The sequence below is a fragment of the Takifugu flavidus genome, chromosome 20 (assembly GCF_003711565.1).
Source record: "Takifugu flavidus isolate HTHZ2018 chromosome 20, ASM371156v2, whole genome shotgun sequence".
Taxonomy (NCBI): Eukaryota; Metazoa; Chordata; class Actinopteri; order Tetraodontiformes; family Tetraodontidae; genus Takifugu; species Takifugu flavidus.
Genome location: NC_079539.1, coordinates 7666322 through 7683752, shown reverse-complemented (window position 1 = coordinate 7683752; position 17431 = coordinate 7666322). Strand labels below are relative to the sequence as shown.

At 50.2% G+C, this 17431-nt stretch overlaps 2 protein-coding genes across 2 annotated transcripts; one reads left to right on the top strand and one right to left on the bottom strand.

The window, feature by feature from the left end:
* Positions 1-1012: 1012 nt before the first annotated feature.
* edf1 (endothelial differentiation-related factor 1) lies at positions 1013-3089 on the top strand. The gene is made up of 6 exons (XM_057017938.1): positions 1013-1291; positions 1930-1981; positions 2104-2264; positions 2349-2442; positions 2529-2684; positions 2731-3089. Exons 1-5 carry the CDS (start codon positions 1214-1216, stop codon positions 2588-2590), a joined length of 447 nt encoding a protein of 148 aa, XP_056873918.1. The 5' UTR covers positions 1013-1213; the 3' UTR covers positions 2591-2684; positions 2731-3089.
* Positions 3090-4223: 1134 nt separating this feature from the next.
* Positions 4224-17092, bottom strand: LOC130516748 (inactive tyrosine-protein kinase PRAG1). Its single transcript, XM_057017937.1, has 6 exons — positions 16902-17092; positions 14361-14697; positions 12538-14261; positions 8332-8477; positions 6775-7529; positions 4224-6229 (listed from the first exon to the last, which is right to left on the bottom strand). Exons 2-6 carry the CDS (start codon positions 14625-14627, stop codon positions 5087-5089), a joined length of 4035 nt encoding a protein of 1344 aa, XP_056873917.1. The 5' UTR covers positions 14628-14697; positions 16902-17092; the 3' UTR covers positions 4224-5086.
* Between the last annotated feature and the right edge of the window lie 339 nt (positions 17093-17431).

Sequence of the window (17431 nt, the reverse complement as noted above, 5' to 3'; positions counted from 1 at the left end):
ACGCTGCCTCTGAAATGTCCTGCAACTGGTGACACGGTGGACTGTGGGCATTAGGTCAAGTGCAGTTTATTGTACACAACTTCCATTCCAGTGTTGGTAGAAGAATAAAACATTTCCATGCTTTCATTACATCATTTGTTCATTTTTGCTGTTGTACTATCTAGCTGTTGTCTTCAAGGGGGTCCTTGAATATTTATTGACACTTTATAGGCTCACCTTCCACTTCATCAGGTCCACCTGTTCAGTTGCTTATTAACACATAACTAATTAACCAATCACATGGCTGCAACATGCTCAACCCACTCCTGTGAGCTGAGAACAGGAACATGAGGCTACAATTCACAGACTGACCAAACCTGGACAATAGAAGTTTGGAAAAATGTCTGATCTGTTTCAGCTGGACATCCAGATGGTTGGGGTCAGACTTTGGCATAAACAACATAAAAACATGGATCCACCCTGCCTGTATCAGCAGTTCAGGCTGCTTCTGGTGATGTTATGGGCTGCAGGATATTTTCTTGGCACACTTTGAGCCCCCCAGTACCAGTATTGTTGCTGGCCATGTCCATTGCTTTATTGCCAGAGTGGACCCATCTTCTGACGGCTCCTTCCAACAGGAAACTGCACCATGCCACAAAACTCATATCATCTCTAACTGGTTTCTGAGACATACTGAGTTTGCTGCGCTCCAATGGCCTCCGGATCTTAATTGAGCACCTTTGGGACGCGGGAGAATTGCATCATAGATGTGTAGCCGACACATCTACAGCAACCACGTGACGTTATCATATCAATATGGACCAAAATCTCTGAGGAATGTTTCCAACAGGCAGTTCTGATGGCAAACGAAGGTCCAACCTCTGACTAGCAAGTGGTCGGTAATTGTAAGTTTATACATATCCCAAAGTATCGCCTGATGTAACGTTTGACGTTATCTTGCAATCAGAACTTAAGCACCGACCGCAGAGCAAAGGCGTCATATTGATGTCGGTGACTGACCTCCACCGACAGGGGTCGCTGCAGCCGCCAGCGTGATGTCACTGCCCGTCAGTCTGTTATAAATAAAGCTTTGGCCGACGCGTGGGACGAATACTTCAGCGTTCGTTACTTTGGGGAAAAACCCCTTCGAAAGGATCATTTTGACTGAACCGAACTCGAATTTATTTCTGTATATATTTTAAACTTTACGGGTATCGAGTGAAGTCCCGCAAACATGGCAGAAAGTGACTGGGATACCGTGACTGTCTTGAGGAAGAAGGGGCCGACGGCAGCCCAGGCCAAATCCAAGCAGGTTAGCATCAACCTTTTCAACTGTTTTCCACCTTTTCGTCACTATTTCCCCTCTGTATGTACACTGGAATTGTTGTGACTTTAGTTTTATTAATAGTACCGTAGTTGAAGATCAGAAAGTAGAAGTGACGCCGGCATTTCTGCCCGTTTCCGACCCACCATGTGTCGCAGTGTGTTTTAATAACATTTGGCACAACATGGCCAACTGGCTGCCTCTGCAGCAGTTTGGGTCCAAACGGGGCTCGTTGGAGCCTCGGACGGCCTGTTAAACATCAGGAAATAAGAGGCTGATCATGTCGACGCCAACTTCAAAACAAGGGCGATCCGAATAATAATAGACGAGGTTTCGCTCCGGAACGGCAGCTATCAGCGGCTTCAAATGCTATGTAAGTATGTGGGGGGGGGGGGGGGGTTACTGAACAGGTTTATAGTAAAAGGAGTTAAATGGGTAGTTTGGTGGTTTGTGACGCAGTTTCGCTTTATTTCTACACAAGTTGCGCGTCAGGTACTGAAGCCCCTGATATGAGATTTGGTTACTTATTAACCTGGAAAGATCAGGTCTTATAAACCTGGCTTTTATTGCAGGCTTCTGTCAACATGTCCAGAACACGTCTCTGACATGAATGTCTCTCTTCTCAGGCTATCACCGGTGCTCAGAGACGTGGGGAGGACATTGAGACAACCAAGAAATGCAAGTTCACCTGTTTTTCCTCAGCAGTGCAGAACAACTGGACTCGAGTCCTTATTTTACACTTGCAGCTGTGTTTGCGTGTTCGATTCGCCGGCCTCACAATTGTCCCTATTGTCTCACAGGGTCCGCTGGGCAAAACAAACAGCACCTCGTGTCAAAGAACACAGCCAAACTGGACCGTGAAACGGAGGAGTTGCACCACGACAGAATCCCCCTGGAGGTGGGAAAGGTGATCCAGAAAGGCAGACAGGACAAAGGCCTGACCCAGAAAGACCTGGCCACTGTGAGTAGGAGGCCTGTTGACTGTGCTGTGGATGATGTGGAGGGTTTTTGTTGTCAAAAACGGTTTGTCTTCCAACATTTTCAGAAAGTCAATGAGAAGCCACAAGTCATTGCAGACTACGAGTGTGGAAAGGCAATTCCCAACAATCAGATCATGGGCAAGATAGAAAGAGTACTTGGTAAGAAGGGAGGTGGGGTGCCACATCAAATAAACTGTTTGTGTTATCAGTGTTGTGTCTGTAATGGAGATGTTTGGTTTGAACAGGCTTAAAACTGCGTGGGAAGGATATTGGCGAACCCTTGGAGGCAAAACCCAAGAAGAAATGAACACAAAGCCTCGAAATCAGCCCCACCCCCAGCCACCACGTTCCCAGTTTCTAAAACCTAAACCACTTCCACCCCCCCCAGACACTCTTCCCTCCCCCCCAGACACTCTTCCCTCCCCCCCAGACACTCTTCCCTTCCTCTCCCTTCCTCCACCTGGGCTGATCTCACCTGCGTCCTGAACGAGGACCTGGTGCTCTCCTGCATCACAGGCTGTGCCGATGAGTCGTCGGATAGAAACTTTCATAACAATGAATGATCAGTTCTGTGCTCTTCTTGGTCAAATTCTGCTTTTTAAACTCGTAAAAAGTGAAGTTTTTTTCCCTGACCAAACACTAGATTGTCTAATGTTTGTTGTAAGCATGACATTGACCCAAAAGTGCTTGACTGCTTTTTTTCTCCCACGTACAGTTATGACAGTGGGTGAATGTTACTCTTGAAATCGTTCAATGCTGTGCTTTGTTTTGATCTAAAAATAAAGGTTAGCAGTTCTTTGCGTGCATGAGTTTTGCTTTCTTAATAAAAAATTCTTTGTTGATGTTTCCTCACGCATTCTTTAATGTTTCTTTTGGAAGTTGATCTTGATGCTGAAGCATCAAAAGTAAAAGCCTCGGGATACAGTATAGACCAGGCTGCAGTGGCGCTCGTTGGCCAGCAGGTGCCAGTATGTCCCCTTGAAATGTCCTGGTACTGTATAGGTCAGATGTTGATTTCTTGCATTAAATACTTTTGGCAGTAATAATTTATGGACACGCGTGAGGGAGAAAACAAATGGAGTTTAATCTCCGAGCCGTGTGGAGGAACGCCACGGTTTATGCGGGGTTATGAGATGGGAAAGGCTGACGGTTCAGCCTTGATGAGAGCGTGGATGCGGCCTCGGGCACATCTGCGAATCAATCAATGACGGCCATCATTAATCTACACGCTTAAGCTGACTTAATGGCCGAAAACAAGGGTCCCAGTTTCCACCCAACGCGGTCGTCATGCGCGTGATACAGGTGTGGCCACGCCTTGATTTTGTCAGACCACGCCCCCGAGGGCCATGACTTGTGTACTGTATTTACAACCTACCCGGGTTGTGAGGTGCTGGGAGGCAGACTTGCAACACTTAAAGTATGCAGCCTCCTGACCAGATGGGGGGTGTGTGAGGTGGTTTGGATCCCTGCTCAACAGGCAGTGGAGACGGGGAGACGGAGACAGACTGCGTTCCTGGAAATGCCATTCCATTGGTCAAAGCGCCCTAGCAACATAGTTCCACCTATGACAGGGGAGCTGCCAGTGGGATTTTGAGGGAATGATGTGAGAAAGGCTGCGTTAGGTAGAGGGGGTTAGGTGGAAGGGGGGTGTGTGGGGAGGTCTGCCGTAGCCCGGGGCTTCAAATGCAGATACAAGTACACTCTTATCACCGCAGATTATATATTTACCTTTACTTCCTCAATCAGGTGTTCAACGGCATAAAAATAACAGGTTTTTACTCTTCAATTATGTCAGATTTCCATGATGTGCTGCCAGGAAAGATCAAAACAAGCCTTCACAAACAGGCTTTGATCAGGGATTCTTGTCCCTTGATTTCAGAGTGAGACAGATCATAACACAAGAGGGTGCCACCAAAAAACAAAACACTCCAAATTCATGCTGTGGGAAAATATACGAGCAGTTTATTGAGAAGATGCAAACAGTCAAGAAGGAAAAATCAGAAAAGTAAATGTGTTAGTCCGGCGTTCCGACCAGATTTGACATCAGAAACCTGCGGGGGGGGGGGAATAAAATGGCTAAACAGACATTTTCTCTGCCACCATGATAAAAAGCTGCTTCTGGGCCAAAACAACAGAATTTCCACTACGACAAACGACTGCGTCATAAATATTCAGTTGATCCTGCTGCTCATATTACAGCCTTTTAAGACCTGCTTCTAAAAATTACTGTACAAAACGTTTCTTTTTTAAAAGAATACTCTGTGAAAGGCCAGTTTCACCAAACAAAAAGGACACACGGCGCTATTTACATTTGGCTTCTGAGTTACTGTAACACAGGAACAGAACAAAAGGCACCGCAACAAATGTCAAATCAAGATTGCAGGGAAATAAACGACGTCAGTAGAAGCAACGCTGCTATTTGAGATTCAGTCCCTTTCGGCTGTTGTTATGCTTAATCTATCCTAAATCTATATTGCGCAATCATGTCTAATAACAGATTGCATCAATACTCAGATAAAGGAAGTGGCCTTGTTCTGTCTAGCTAGTACAGCAGTATGTTCTGAGGAAAAGGCGGTTAGTTTAATGGACATTTGACATGGAAGAGTTTAAAAACTGCATTAGCTGCATAATAAACCTTTGGTAAGTGGATTATGATACAAGGACTTGTTATTAAATCTGTTCTTCTGCTCTGGATCAGGGTACTGACGGGACGGCTGCGTTGATGCGCGGCTCTCATGCATGAAGTAGGTTCACAGTATCCCCAGACGAAGCGGCGGCCTCCCTCGTTGGTCGATAAAAAGGGTCACTTGAGGGAGTAGAGGAGCTCGGCGGTGTGGCACAGAGACAGGGGGTGGGCCGAGGAGAAGTACTGGCAGCACAACCAGTCCTCCAGCTCTGCGTTCCTCTCGGGCTCCAGCGAACGCTCGGCGAACTTCATCATCAGCAGAGCCCGTTTCACGTCCAGCCAGTTGAGGAGCCCCTCGAGCCGGGACGCGCCGGCACGAGGGGCTCGCTCTCGCTGTTGCTCCATCAGGTCTCTCCGGGGGCCCCAGAGCAGGCTCTGCAGGATTCGCTTGGCCTCCTGGATGTGGATGCGTTTGATGGGGTCGGGCTGGAGCAGCAGCTGGGCCAGCCTGTGGAGGCCGGCTGAGTAGAGGGAGAGAGGCGGGATGGGCGGGAGGTCCTCGCAGCGGTAGTCTTGCTCCTTCAGGGCTGGACTCATCTCAAACGGGTTGGGTTGGTGGAGCAGCTCGTAGATCAGGATGCCCGTCTGGAACTCGTCAAACTTGCGGTACTGGGCTGCCGAGACGATCTCGGGAGCCAGTCTGGCGTGGTCGCGTTTGGTGCGGGGATCCACGGTCATGAAGGCGGCGTCCTCCGACGAGCGGCGCTTGGCTTTTGCAAAGTTGCTGATGAGGAGTCGGGGGAGGTGGCGCTGGGGGTCCGCCCCGCTGGAACCGTTGGTGGCGCTGTTGTCAGCCGGGCCCTGTTGGGCAAACTGGGAGGGCCTGTGGTGATGAGGCACCAGCAGCAGGTTCTCAAGGCAGAGGTCGCGGTGCGTGACCCCGTGCTCCTTCAGGTGCTCCAGGCCGTTGCAGAGCTGCAGGAGCAGGAAGCACACGCGGCGCTCGTAAACCTCCGGCTGAGTTTTATGGAACGCCTCCCACTCCCGGACGAAGTCTGCCGCCGTTCGCTGGGGGATCTCGCAGGTGATAACCACGACCCGCTCTCGTTCGGCCTGCTGGCCAGGCGTGAGGTGCTGGGGGGCAGAGGAGGCCGGCGCGCTGGCCGCGGAGGCCTCGTCGGAGGGCAACATGCTCTGGGGGACGCAGGCCAGAAAATGCCCACAGTCCTGCTGCAGGTTGAAGTGGGGGGGCACGGTCTGCTGCACGGACAGGCCGTACAGGTGGCCCTGCCTGGCCTCCACACACGGATTTTTGCAGATCTGGAGGAGACAGAGGGACAAAGAGAGGAATTAGAGACAGGAAGGAAGGACAGCCAACAAAGAAGAAGGGAATTCCTTCATGGTTCCGAAGCTAATTCAGTTCCTGCCGTCATTCGAGACCATGAAGCAGGCTTGGATCGCAGCTTTAAAACCTTTTAACTCAGCTCCAGACACAGATTATATAAACCAACACTCTCCTTCAATGACGTGTGTGTATGTTTATGTGTGTTTGTGTGTGTATCCTTGACAGCCTGGACTACAAAGACCAGCCCAGCCTGAGATATTAAGATGTGGGCACTCACACCTTGTATCACAAACACCCGCTGCTCTGAGACAAAGGTCACTGGGGCTGAAGCCAAGCCCTCCTCCATGGCTGGTTACACTATGTGCCCTTAAGCTCTGCACCAGGAGAGACGGCCTGTGTTGCCACTAAATAAAGCAGACCCTCCACCCCGTGTTAACCCCATTTCCCGGCTAAAAACGGAGCGGTTGATGGTCTTGGGTAATCTTGTGTTAACAAGTCAAAATGTGGAAGCCTGGTTTACCTTTACAGCGTAGGAGTTGCTGGGATCTGAAGCGCAGGCAGCAGAGTAGTAAACAGCATCTCCAGAGTTGCAGCTCGGCTTGTTGGAGGTCAGCCTGAACAAAGACCAGCTGCTCTCCTCGAACCGTAGCGGCTTCCTCTGGACGCGGGTGAAGTGATCCTCGCATTTGAGAGCCAAACGTCGCAGAGATTCAGCGTACAGGCCTCCCAGTTTGGAGTACACCCCCTCCCTATTGTCAATGTTGCTCAGGAGGGTCTGCAGTTGCAACGTGGAGCCCAGATTTGCTGCCAGACCCGGTTCTGAGCCTGGGAAAGGTGCACTGAGTTGAGGGGACGACGAGCAAGTGATGCTGCTCCGGCAGTGGACGCCGAGGCGTCCCTGAATCTTCAGCGGCTCGTCCAGCGTCCGGGACCTGGACGAGCGCCCCAGAGGGGCGTGGCAATGTTCCAGGGACTCATTGGAAGAGAAAATGGGCCGTGGGTCAACAGGACTGGATGGTAAACTAGCCCGGGAAGTGGCATCACCGGGGCGACACACATTGCTCTCTGAGCCGGTGAATGAAAGACGCGGGTAAGCCTGAAGGAAGGACTTCCCGTTTGGGTCGGGAGCCGACGCTGTGCGGTTCACCATTTTTTTCTCCGGGAGTGGAGGCGGCTGGTTCGCTACGCTGTTGCCGTAGGGCGGGTTTGGAGAGGCTGGAGCCGAGACCGCTGGACTCCTGCTTATAGGAGACATCCTGAGACTATCCCGAGAACCTGAGGAAGAGAAAAACATGACCTGAAGTGGCGTTTCCATCAGCAGTGGCATGATCCCAATAATCAACACATTTCTTAATGCACATGACTCAGCTTCTTTCATTCTTAAAGTAATTAGAAGTGTGATTCAGCACAGGTGGAGACTTGTTTTGGGAGGGCTTCACATCCACAAAGCTGGAACGTAAACAGCGGAATCAAGTGGCTATTGTGTCTCAGTGTTAGTTTTACAGCTTCCAAGTTGATACTAAGTCTACAGGGTACCTTCCCAAATAACCGTTGCTATGCCATCTATTCTCTATGCTAAGCTAAACTGTCTGAATTCAAAGGGATTTCCTCATCACATTTCCTGTATCCGAGGGGAAGTCTGAGACGCTCCTGACTACCTCCCCGTCTGTGGCGCCCTACAGCACAACCTTCTCGTAGACACATACCTCGACTCCACAAAAGACCTGGAAATCTCAACGACTTGGCGTTGCCAGGCCAACAGCTTCCATCTGCATTAGATCCCCATGAGTTGAAGCTTGACATTACAGCAGAGGAGACTGATCGTGACTGAACTGTGCAGCCTTTCAGGGGAAGACTGTAAAGAAGACAAGCCCCCTTCCCGATGTAGCCAAGCCCTTTTTCCCTCCTTATCAGAGGCCACAATTATGTCTTTTAAACAACATTTGCCAGGAAGTTGAAGCAATTACGAGCATCTGAGCACCTCAGAGGGTTTGAAGTTGATTGAGGAATGCAAAGGATAAGAATCAAGTGCTGATCCGTGGACATAAATCCGTCTGTAAGAGTAAATGTTCCTCACTTGTGTCGGCGGTGAGGCTGTCGGTGGAGGCAGTGGGGAGGCCGGCACTGCCCAGGCCGAGGGGTGACGAACCTGGACTCTCTCCAAACCCTGGTTGGCCACAGCGGTCCAGCTCCAGGTTGCTGCCGCTCATCTTCCCGCACACTCTGTTAAAGGAGACAACAACAGAAACCGTTTCCACGTGCATCTCAAGCCCTCAGGAGGAATAGAATCAATTCTGTTTACAAATGTGGAACCATTCTGCGTCTGTTTCACGTCCTCTTTTTTCACAACACTCATCGGGCCGCATTGCATCATGTTATAGGTCAGAGCTGGTCAAAGGTAGTTCCATTTCCTGCTTGGAAACGCACGATTTAAAGGCCTGATAGCATGGATTTTAGAACTTAATCTAAATATGGGGCCTGCACCAACTTTACAGGGTTAAATAGGGTCTTGCTATCCGTCATACTGTAAAACATCATAAAGTCAGATGATACCTCTGCTGCAGCTGCACAGGCTGTGTGTGTGTGTGTGTGTGTGTGTGTGTGTGTGTGTGTGTGAAAGCGGGGACCAAACCTATGAAGCCACTGAAACCTACAAAATGCATGAGAACAGCTGAATGAGAGCGAGTGGAACACAAGACAAGGAGGCTCTGTGTCATTTCTCATCGTTACAAATGCACGGGAAACCACAAAACTCCCTCTGAGCAAGCTGAACTTTTTTTGATCTACCTGATCGACCTCATTTCGGATTCCGATTCTTCCTCTTGTTCCGCCTGACTGCTCATCACGGCCACTTATAACACAGATGAAGTCTGTGCGGGAGCCGATTTCCTAATCACGATAACCAATTAGGCTGAGTGACAACCACTCCTGGGTCTCATTACACCTACTAATGGCTCGTGTGTGCAAGACACAACCCCGCGCCTTCATCCCTGCTTCCCCCTTCAATCACGAAATGACTCTTCTATCCATTTATCCTCCGGCCCCTGACTTCAATTCCACCATAAATCAGCGGAACAAACAGATGAGAGGAGGGAAAGGCTGGAGACAAAGGACTAGGTATGCTTTCACTGACAAAAGGATGGTGATGAAAGGCACCGAAAACGCTGATGCAGACAGCGGCCACGGGTGCAGGGATTAGGAGCCCGTGTGCATGTATGCGGCTTAGCGCGTCGCACGCCAGATCTCTCCCATTTGTATCCAAAACACGAGACTCCTCTCCTTCTGGGAAGGAATGTCGCTGCCCGTTCCTGCGGGAGGAGGCGCACGGATGAATGAACCATCTGAGCGACGCTGCGCATAAAAGACCTTCAGCCTCATTACGACAGTATGCGGGAAGATCACGCATCAGCAGCAGCCATGCAAATATGCCGAGGTCAAGGTCACGACGCTGAGCCTCCACAGCAGCGTTCGAGCCGCGATTCCTTTCTGACAGTGACTCAGCCTTCAGTCACCCAGCGCCAATCAGGCCGCTTTTAATCAGAGTCCTTGGATCCAGGTTTAGACGAAACAGCTATTAATAAACAGGTTTTAATGATTTATTTCCTTAGATAATCTTCGCTCACTTCCTTGACTTGAAAAATATCCTTTCGCGATACCGAGCGCTGCATGATGTGCGCTCTGCAATCAGTCGAAAAACAATAACAACCATGATTTTTGAGTGTAAACAGCCCGCCGGCGGACGCGTCTCTGACACGTATGCGGTATTAATAAAGGCGTGGGAGTCTTTTGAAAGGGATCAGACTGGTGTTACAGCTAACTAGCTACAGACAGACAGCGGGGTGACACTGTAAGGCGACACTGAAGCTAAGCTGCAGCTCGGGTTGACACAACTGGTTTCACTTCCTCCCTCGTATAAATATATAAATGATGACAGAGAGACGCTGTGCACACATGCACCCCAGATTAATGGCTCTCCACGGCTATTTTCTGATGGGCAACAATCTTAAAGTAATAGCGAACACAAAAGGTTAATAACTTAAATACTACAGCCAGATTACACCCAACGTCAACAAATAAGACAGGGTGGAAAAGGTAGAAAAGTCATCCGACACCGCTTGAGTAGGGTCGCTTTGAAGAACACTTGGACAATGGATCGGAATTCTGCGACGGATAATGCAGCAAAAACACGGAATAATTGGAGTTGTTTTACCTTTTGTTAAAATGGACTGACTGCAACCTCTGAGCATTCAAATGCTGTTGGTTTCCACCGATCGCTACCGATAGTTGCCATGGTTATACGGCCCTCTAGCCATCTTTAAGGAGCCATATCCATTAATGTTTGACACAACGCCTTGTTATCTTATTCTGTCAGAGATTTGGGACACTTCTGATTGCAACTCTTTCCTTCGCTTTCACCACAACTAACACGGTTCTTGTGTCACCCTCCTCATCTCTGCATAATATTTCCACCACAGTCGTCGGACTAGACGGTAAAACATTTTAAATGGGAGGAGAAAAAAAAGACAGAAGGAGCTTAAACACCCCCACTTCCTTCCACAAGTCCAAAGAGACGTGTGTCAACGCTTCTGCTGGACTACAGGAACAGAAGCTGTCAGGTTCCTACCTGATGCTGCAGAGCAGAGGTCCCTGTCTGGTGCGGGGGCAGGAACTGGTCCCCCCATCAGCCCAGAGACTCTTTAAATCCATGTGCAGTAACACAAGCCAGGATTCACACGTGTATTTAAAGTCTCTCTCGGCAGGAAAAACAAGCACTCGTTAAAAATAAGTAAAAATCAAAGTGGTCAGCACTCATATATAGCAATTAATGCAGCTTTCGGGCGGCAACAAGATGCTGTGTGTCCCGCTGCACGGAGGGGACGGGGACGGGGACGGGGACGGATCTGCCGGGGGAGGAGCGGCACCTCTTGGAACAATAGTGTTCAGAGCAAAACCTCGGTGGAGTTGAATCCACGTGGCTGATCTACAAATTCTGCTTCTATTGGCGGCAGCTCGCTGCCAAAGCAGGGACAGCGTGGAGGTTGCCGGGGGCGACAATCTGTTCACCAAAGCCCCTCCTTTTGGCTGTCTTCGCTGGCCCGCTGACACGCCTTCCCTGTTAAAGTCGACTCAGTCGTGCAGCCACTCACGGCGGCGGCCGGGACGCACGGACACCTTCGGGAAAAAAAACACTCTGAATCCGCCGACAAATCCGGAGCGCCACAGCACGCGTGGCACCACAACTGTCTCCGGTTAACTTGGGGCATGTTCCCACATGTGTCCCAGCAAGGTGTATTTTTATCGGCGCAGAATGTCGGCAATGTCATAACAGGAGAGACGGCTGCGTCCTAGAGTTACCACAAACATAAGGGCCCTTGAAACGCGATCGCCAATCTGTTTTCCACAGTTAAACGTTCCCACTCAGCTCGACGCTATCGCGCCGCGGGAGCACATCTGCGGGTTTTTTTGGGGGGGGACTACAGCTCGTTAAGTCGGCCCAGACAACGCGGAGTTTATTCTAAGAGGATCGTTTGTTGCTGTGATAACAGAAAGACAAGCGATACCGTTTGGGCTCGCCGGCTCACGGTGGGGGGGTCCTCATTCAGTCAAATATTACTGCTAGGAAAATAATACTATGAGACTAACTGATTCGTGTAGAGGACAATGTTTTGAAATGTTCAACTTAGAACTTCGAAAAACAACTCATTAACCCTTAAAACTGTAGTGGCCGGAGCAGCCTTAGAGGATAAATTATAACAGCTAATGACATTTTGGTGCGACACTTTGAATGCAACAATGGCTGTTTTGATAGGAATCCCGCCGCCTGTACTGCGGCCAAAACAAATTTACAGCAATGGAACCCAGCAGGGTTTTGTGTGTTAATTAGAATTGGAAAAAGTCACATTACAAATGTGAATGGAACAAGGGACGCATTGAGGAGCTCGCTGGAAGAGTCTGAATGATCAGAGGGCGACAGAATGGAGGCTGATTCAAGGCAGAATAATGATGCTCTGAGAGGAGAAGTCACAGTAAAACTCCCAGCGATGACAAAAACAGCCACCACAGCATCAATGCTAGATCACCCAAGTGTGCTGTGGCATTAAGACGTGATAGATACATCGAGCTTGAGACATAATGAAGCCCCGCTGCTTTAATAGAGTTCCAAATGTCGGTGCGGAAGGACAAACATACAAGTAGGTCCAACTTATATGCAGCTAATAACTGAAATGTCACCATCCCCCTACAAGAAAAGACACCTGCTGTCCTAGAAATGTGTACTTCTTACCTGTGGAGTTTCTTTGGTGGGGGAGGCGGTGGGTTGGGTTCATGGTTGGGAGCCCCCTTCCCTGCTGCCAGCAGCTCTGATGAGCTGCCATGCAGAGCCTGTCTGGACGGCATGCTCCCGTTATGCTTGCTGTACGCCAACGCACCCCTGGTGTCCCTCTGACAGTCACCATTGTTGCGGGCATCCGGGGGGGCCGTGCCTGGCTCTGTCATTGGAGGGGGGCTGCTCTGGGCTTTACACTTGCTGGACTCTGTCCAGACAGTGGCACCATTGACAAGGCCTGTCGCTAGAGAAGCTGCTGCTGGTTTCCCTGCCACCTTGTTCTTCTCCGCCTCTTTCTGCTCCCTTTCTTCTTCTTCCTCTTCCTCTACAATGCGACAGCTCCAACCAGGGTTGTGGTTGTGGGGTTTGGGCCAGCGCTCAGGTGCTGCTGCACTGGGGCTTTCTGTGTGTACCTTGAGATCTCTGGAAGTTACAAAGAACAGCATGGAGAGCTCAGGAAGCGGGACAGGAGACGAGATGGACGATGACAGGCTGGAGGCGCCCAATCTGGGGAGGTCAGGAAGAGGAACTGGAGAAGACATGGACGGCGAGAGGCTGGAGGTTCCCAGTTTGGGGGAGCGATTGGTTCTTTTTGGGGGAATTGGTGGGCTACGCTGAGGCTTGGGGTGTGATGATGGGGAAAGGCTGGCCTCAGAGGTCAGCGAGGGTGTGCTGTGGCTGTGGCTGGGGCTGGGGCTGGGGCTGGGCCAGCGGAAGGCCGGGCTGATGGGGTCTTTACATGTTGTGGGGCTGAAGTGGCACCGAGTGCTGATGGCTGAATCTGGGCTGGTCAGGTAGAAAGTCCTTTTGTTCTCCTCCGCGTGAGCAGCCATCACAGTGATCGTGGCCCGCTGCGTGTCGGCGATCTCAAGCTCAGAGACCTCGGGCGGGCTCTTCTCTTGGTTCGGAGACTCTGGTGAAGACCGGACTTCAATTGCTTGTGCTTTGCGCTTTTTCTTGGTGCTTTCTGCATAAATAGGTTCTGAGTTTAGTGGCCCGTTAGGAGAACCGGGAACCGACTGTGAGCTGCCCATGTCGGCTGGGCTTCGGGGACCCCCTGATTCAACTTGCCTTCCTCCTGACCTATCTTCCCCAGGAAGTGAGTCTGTGCTGCTACGATAAGAACAAGAGGAGCCTGAAAAGCTGGTCTGTTTGGAGAGGGTGGGAGAGGAGAGCTGGGGTGGTGTCAGGCTGTTGTTACTGGTGTCTATACTGGTTCTAGAGGGGGAAGTTGCAATGGCAGAAGCACTCAGCACACTGATATCATTGCTGTGAACTCCAGGCGGGCTGGAAGGGGCAACATCCACAGAAAAGGGTATATCCACAGATGGCTGGTGGGCCTCCTGAGAGTTTGATCTAGTCACTCCGGTATCATTATAAGTGCTTTTGGTTTTTGTGGGGGTTGTATTCTGCTGCTTCCCAGCGTCTCCACTGGGATGTTTCCTGAAACTTTGAGAACCTCTGCCCTCTTCCTGCGTGACAAAAATATTACTGTTGATCATGGGATCTTCAGGCAGGAGGTTTGGGGGTAAGGAAGCCACAGGAAAGCAGTTGTTGAAATCCTTTTGGTTCTCGGGGCTCCTGAGAGCCGCCTTGTTGCAGCCGTTACTGTCTATGTAGAGAGACGACAGGCCCAAGAGTCTCTTCAGACCCAAACGCTCCACGGGGCTCTTTGTGTTCTCCTGAAACAGAAACAAGGAGTTCAAATTCAAATAGGTGGTTTGTAACAGGCTTCAAAAGAAATGCCACGGAGGAAAAAAATAAACATTTGAAAGAATCACCTGCTCAATGTTCATGTTGACATCAGTCATGGAGTCGTTGTCAAGGCTCATCATGGTGGGTTTGACAGCGATTGTGGGCTTGGTGTAGGGCAAAGGTGAAGTCAGGCCAGCTTCTTCAATGCCTCCCTGGCTGCTCTTGGAACATGTGGTGGACGCACTGCCCCCGAGGCCGCCGGCGGTCTTGCGGTGTGCGCTCAGTGGGTGGAAGCAGTTCTTACAGGAACCGGGTTTCCACACATGCTCAGCAAAGTCACTGCAAGCTGACATCTTTGTTTATCTCAGACGTGTTTCTGTCAGAAGTAGCTGCTGACCGAGGCCGCAGGAAGAACCGCCATGGCTGCCCCACCGAAGGTCAAAACGCCAGAAGATGTTGGGCACAGGATATAGAAGGAAGGAAGGAAGGAAAGAGAACAACAATGAAGTTGGCTAGTTATTTGAACGGGTTCATTGTTTTTCTTCTGTGACACACGTTTGCGTCCTTTGTTGAAATCCAAACCCCACGGCAATAAAAATTGTTAGCTGATGGGAGAGTCAAGGGTGACAAGTGTCTCCGAACCCAAAAGACCTGAGACGGATTTAAATGTCACTTGTAGATGTAACTTAGGAGGACCTGCTGTCTGTTTTGCTCCTTCCCATGGCCTCCTAAATTAGAGGGTATGCGGTTTCTGTTCATCCAGAGGGCCTGCTGGTGTGAGGCTTCCAACATAAAAGCCCTCAACTGCCCCCGACGTACAGGGAGAAGACAGAGGAGTCCCAAGCATCCCAGAGGTCGGAATGCCAGGAATGTTTAAAGGCGCAAGTCTCACTAGGGTGAATCTCACACCCACAACAACCTCCCTTCCCCCCACTGCGCACACAAACCTCCGTCTCCACATGTGTGCCCTCCATGTCTCACAAACAAACTGAGCACACACACACACACACCTCCTTTCCCCTGTGTGTCCTGTTTTACTGGACTGACAGTGAGAGAATCAACACCGTTTCATTTGTTTCCTTGGATCTGGCTGTTGCTCGTTATGTTCTTTACACAACTTTAAGTGTGTCTCAACAAGGTGACAGTGTACATTAGCCCACCATCGAGGCTCGTTATTTTAGAAAAAGGGATAAGGAGGGGTTAATTCCTTTAAACAATAAAAGGATGGATCCTGATGGCTGCAGTGTGTGACTGGAATTTGACTCTAACTCCCAACTTCATCAGCATGTTTAAACTAATGCTAATTAATGGCTGAATTTTTTTAAGACATAAATGATTTCCCGTGAGTTTCCCGTTAAATGAGTCTTTGTCCTGCCTGACTCATTTCTGAGGAAGAAAGCAGCACTAGCTGTGTGTTTGTTTAGCCGTTCCTGTGACAGCGGAGGAAATGTGCCCCTGCCGCTGCCTCTCATGGCATTTTTTCATGAGTCATATCGAGCAAAGAGACGCACATCACGCCGCTTCTCAGGAATCCTGCCTGCAGGTTAAGACCAGGCCCCAAGCGCTCCACAAGGCTGCTGTCACTGAAGGCTCAATCAATGCTAACCGAAAATTTACACTCTTGTCTCTGCTGTTTCATAGAAAACACACACATGCGCGAGAGGGCCGTCATATTAATTCCATCGAGCTGCACTTCAGCGTAGGTTTATTGCTCCTCTTCTCCATGTTTGACTTGTTTGAACAGAGATAGACCCTGATGTCTACATTCCCCACAACTTCTCAAGCTCAAGGTTCAACATTTCACTCCTGTTTAACCACACGTCAAAATCCAGACAAAGGAGACGAGCCCCACGCAGATATCAGTCCGCCTGACATTTACAGCTTCTTGGGAAAGACATCCTGCAAACTCAAAGTGCTTTTTTAAAATCTGCAATCTATTTGAGAACGGGCACATTTAAAGGAGACACGTTGGTGACCAGTAGGGGTAACTGAAGTAAAGGTGAGAGGGCAGCAGCAGCAACCACAGCTGCTTAAACTACACTTAGGAGCGGTGCAGGAGCATCAGGAAAACCGCCTACGAAGATCACCCAGCGGTTGCTGTGTAAATAACTGCCAGCCTTCAATGGTTCTCCACTGAGTCATGAGCAAAATAACGAGGTCTGATAACCAGGTCAGTGGGTAATGTCCCCACTTGGAGTACAAATGACCGGGGAGCAGCATTTGTAACGCCCGACTCACCCACTCATTATTCATTCACTCATCATCTGAGGGGGACAACCTGGTCTGTCGATACTCGGGGGGCCATTTCCGCCAAAAACGTGTGTAACTTTTGAAGATCTCAAAAGTTCCACAACAGTAGAGCCACTCTGCCATGAACGCACCATGTCGCACAGCATAAACGCGGTTTGTTACATTGTTAATATTTAGCGAACTACAGCCACATACTTTAAGACGAGTTAATATTCTAGCCCACTTCCGTGACATTAACTCTATTCATAAAAGAGACAAACAGCAAGTCAGGCAGCCTTTTAAACACTGGAAACAAAGTGGTGGAATTAAAAATAAATGAGCGCAGCAACAATGTGGGAAGGCTGGAGTAGCCAAGGTTATCCGCGCTGACTGCTCACCTGCTCGGACTTTGCCTGGCAACACAGAAGCCCTCCGGAGAAATGCAAAATATATGTATATAAATAGGACCCAGGCAGAATCCGGAGCGTCCTCAAGCGTCCCGGAGCGGCAGGGCTGCAGGGTGAGACGGCGAAGGGACCGAGGGAAGCTGCGTGTCGCCGCCGCCGCTGCCGAGGCTGCACTGGGCAGAGGTGGAGCGGCGCGAGGACGGCACAAGGAGGTGGGCGGAGCTCCGGCCCGGCCGCGCGGCCGCGCGCTGCTGTTGTCCAAGGACCTTCGATTATGGGTCCTCGAGCCGGGTCCCTGAGCCGAGTCACTGAGCCGAGTCCCTGAGCCGGGTCCCCACCGGTCTTAACCACCGAGTCCCTGATGTCCTCCCAGCTTCCTGGGCCGCCCTCACCTCTAAAAACCCCGATCGGATAATTAATGAGTTTCCACCACCAGTCTGTCCAGACCAGCTAGTGTGTCTGTGTGTGTGTGTGTGTGTGTGTGTGTGTGTGTGTGGGGGGGGGGGGGTTGACCACTGACC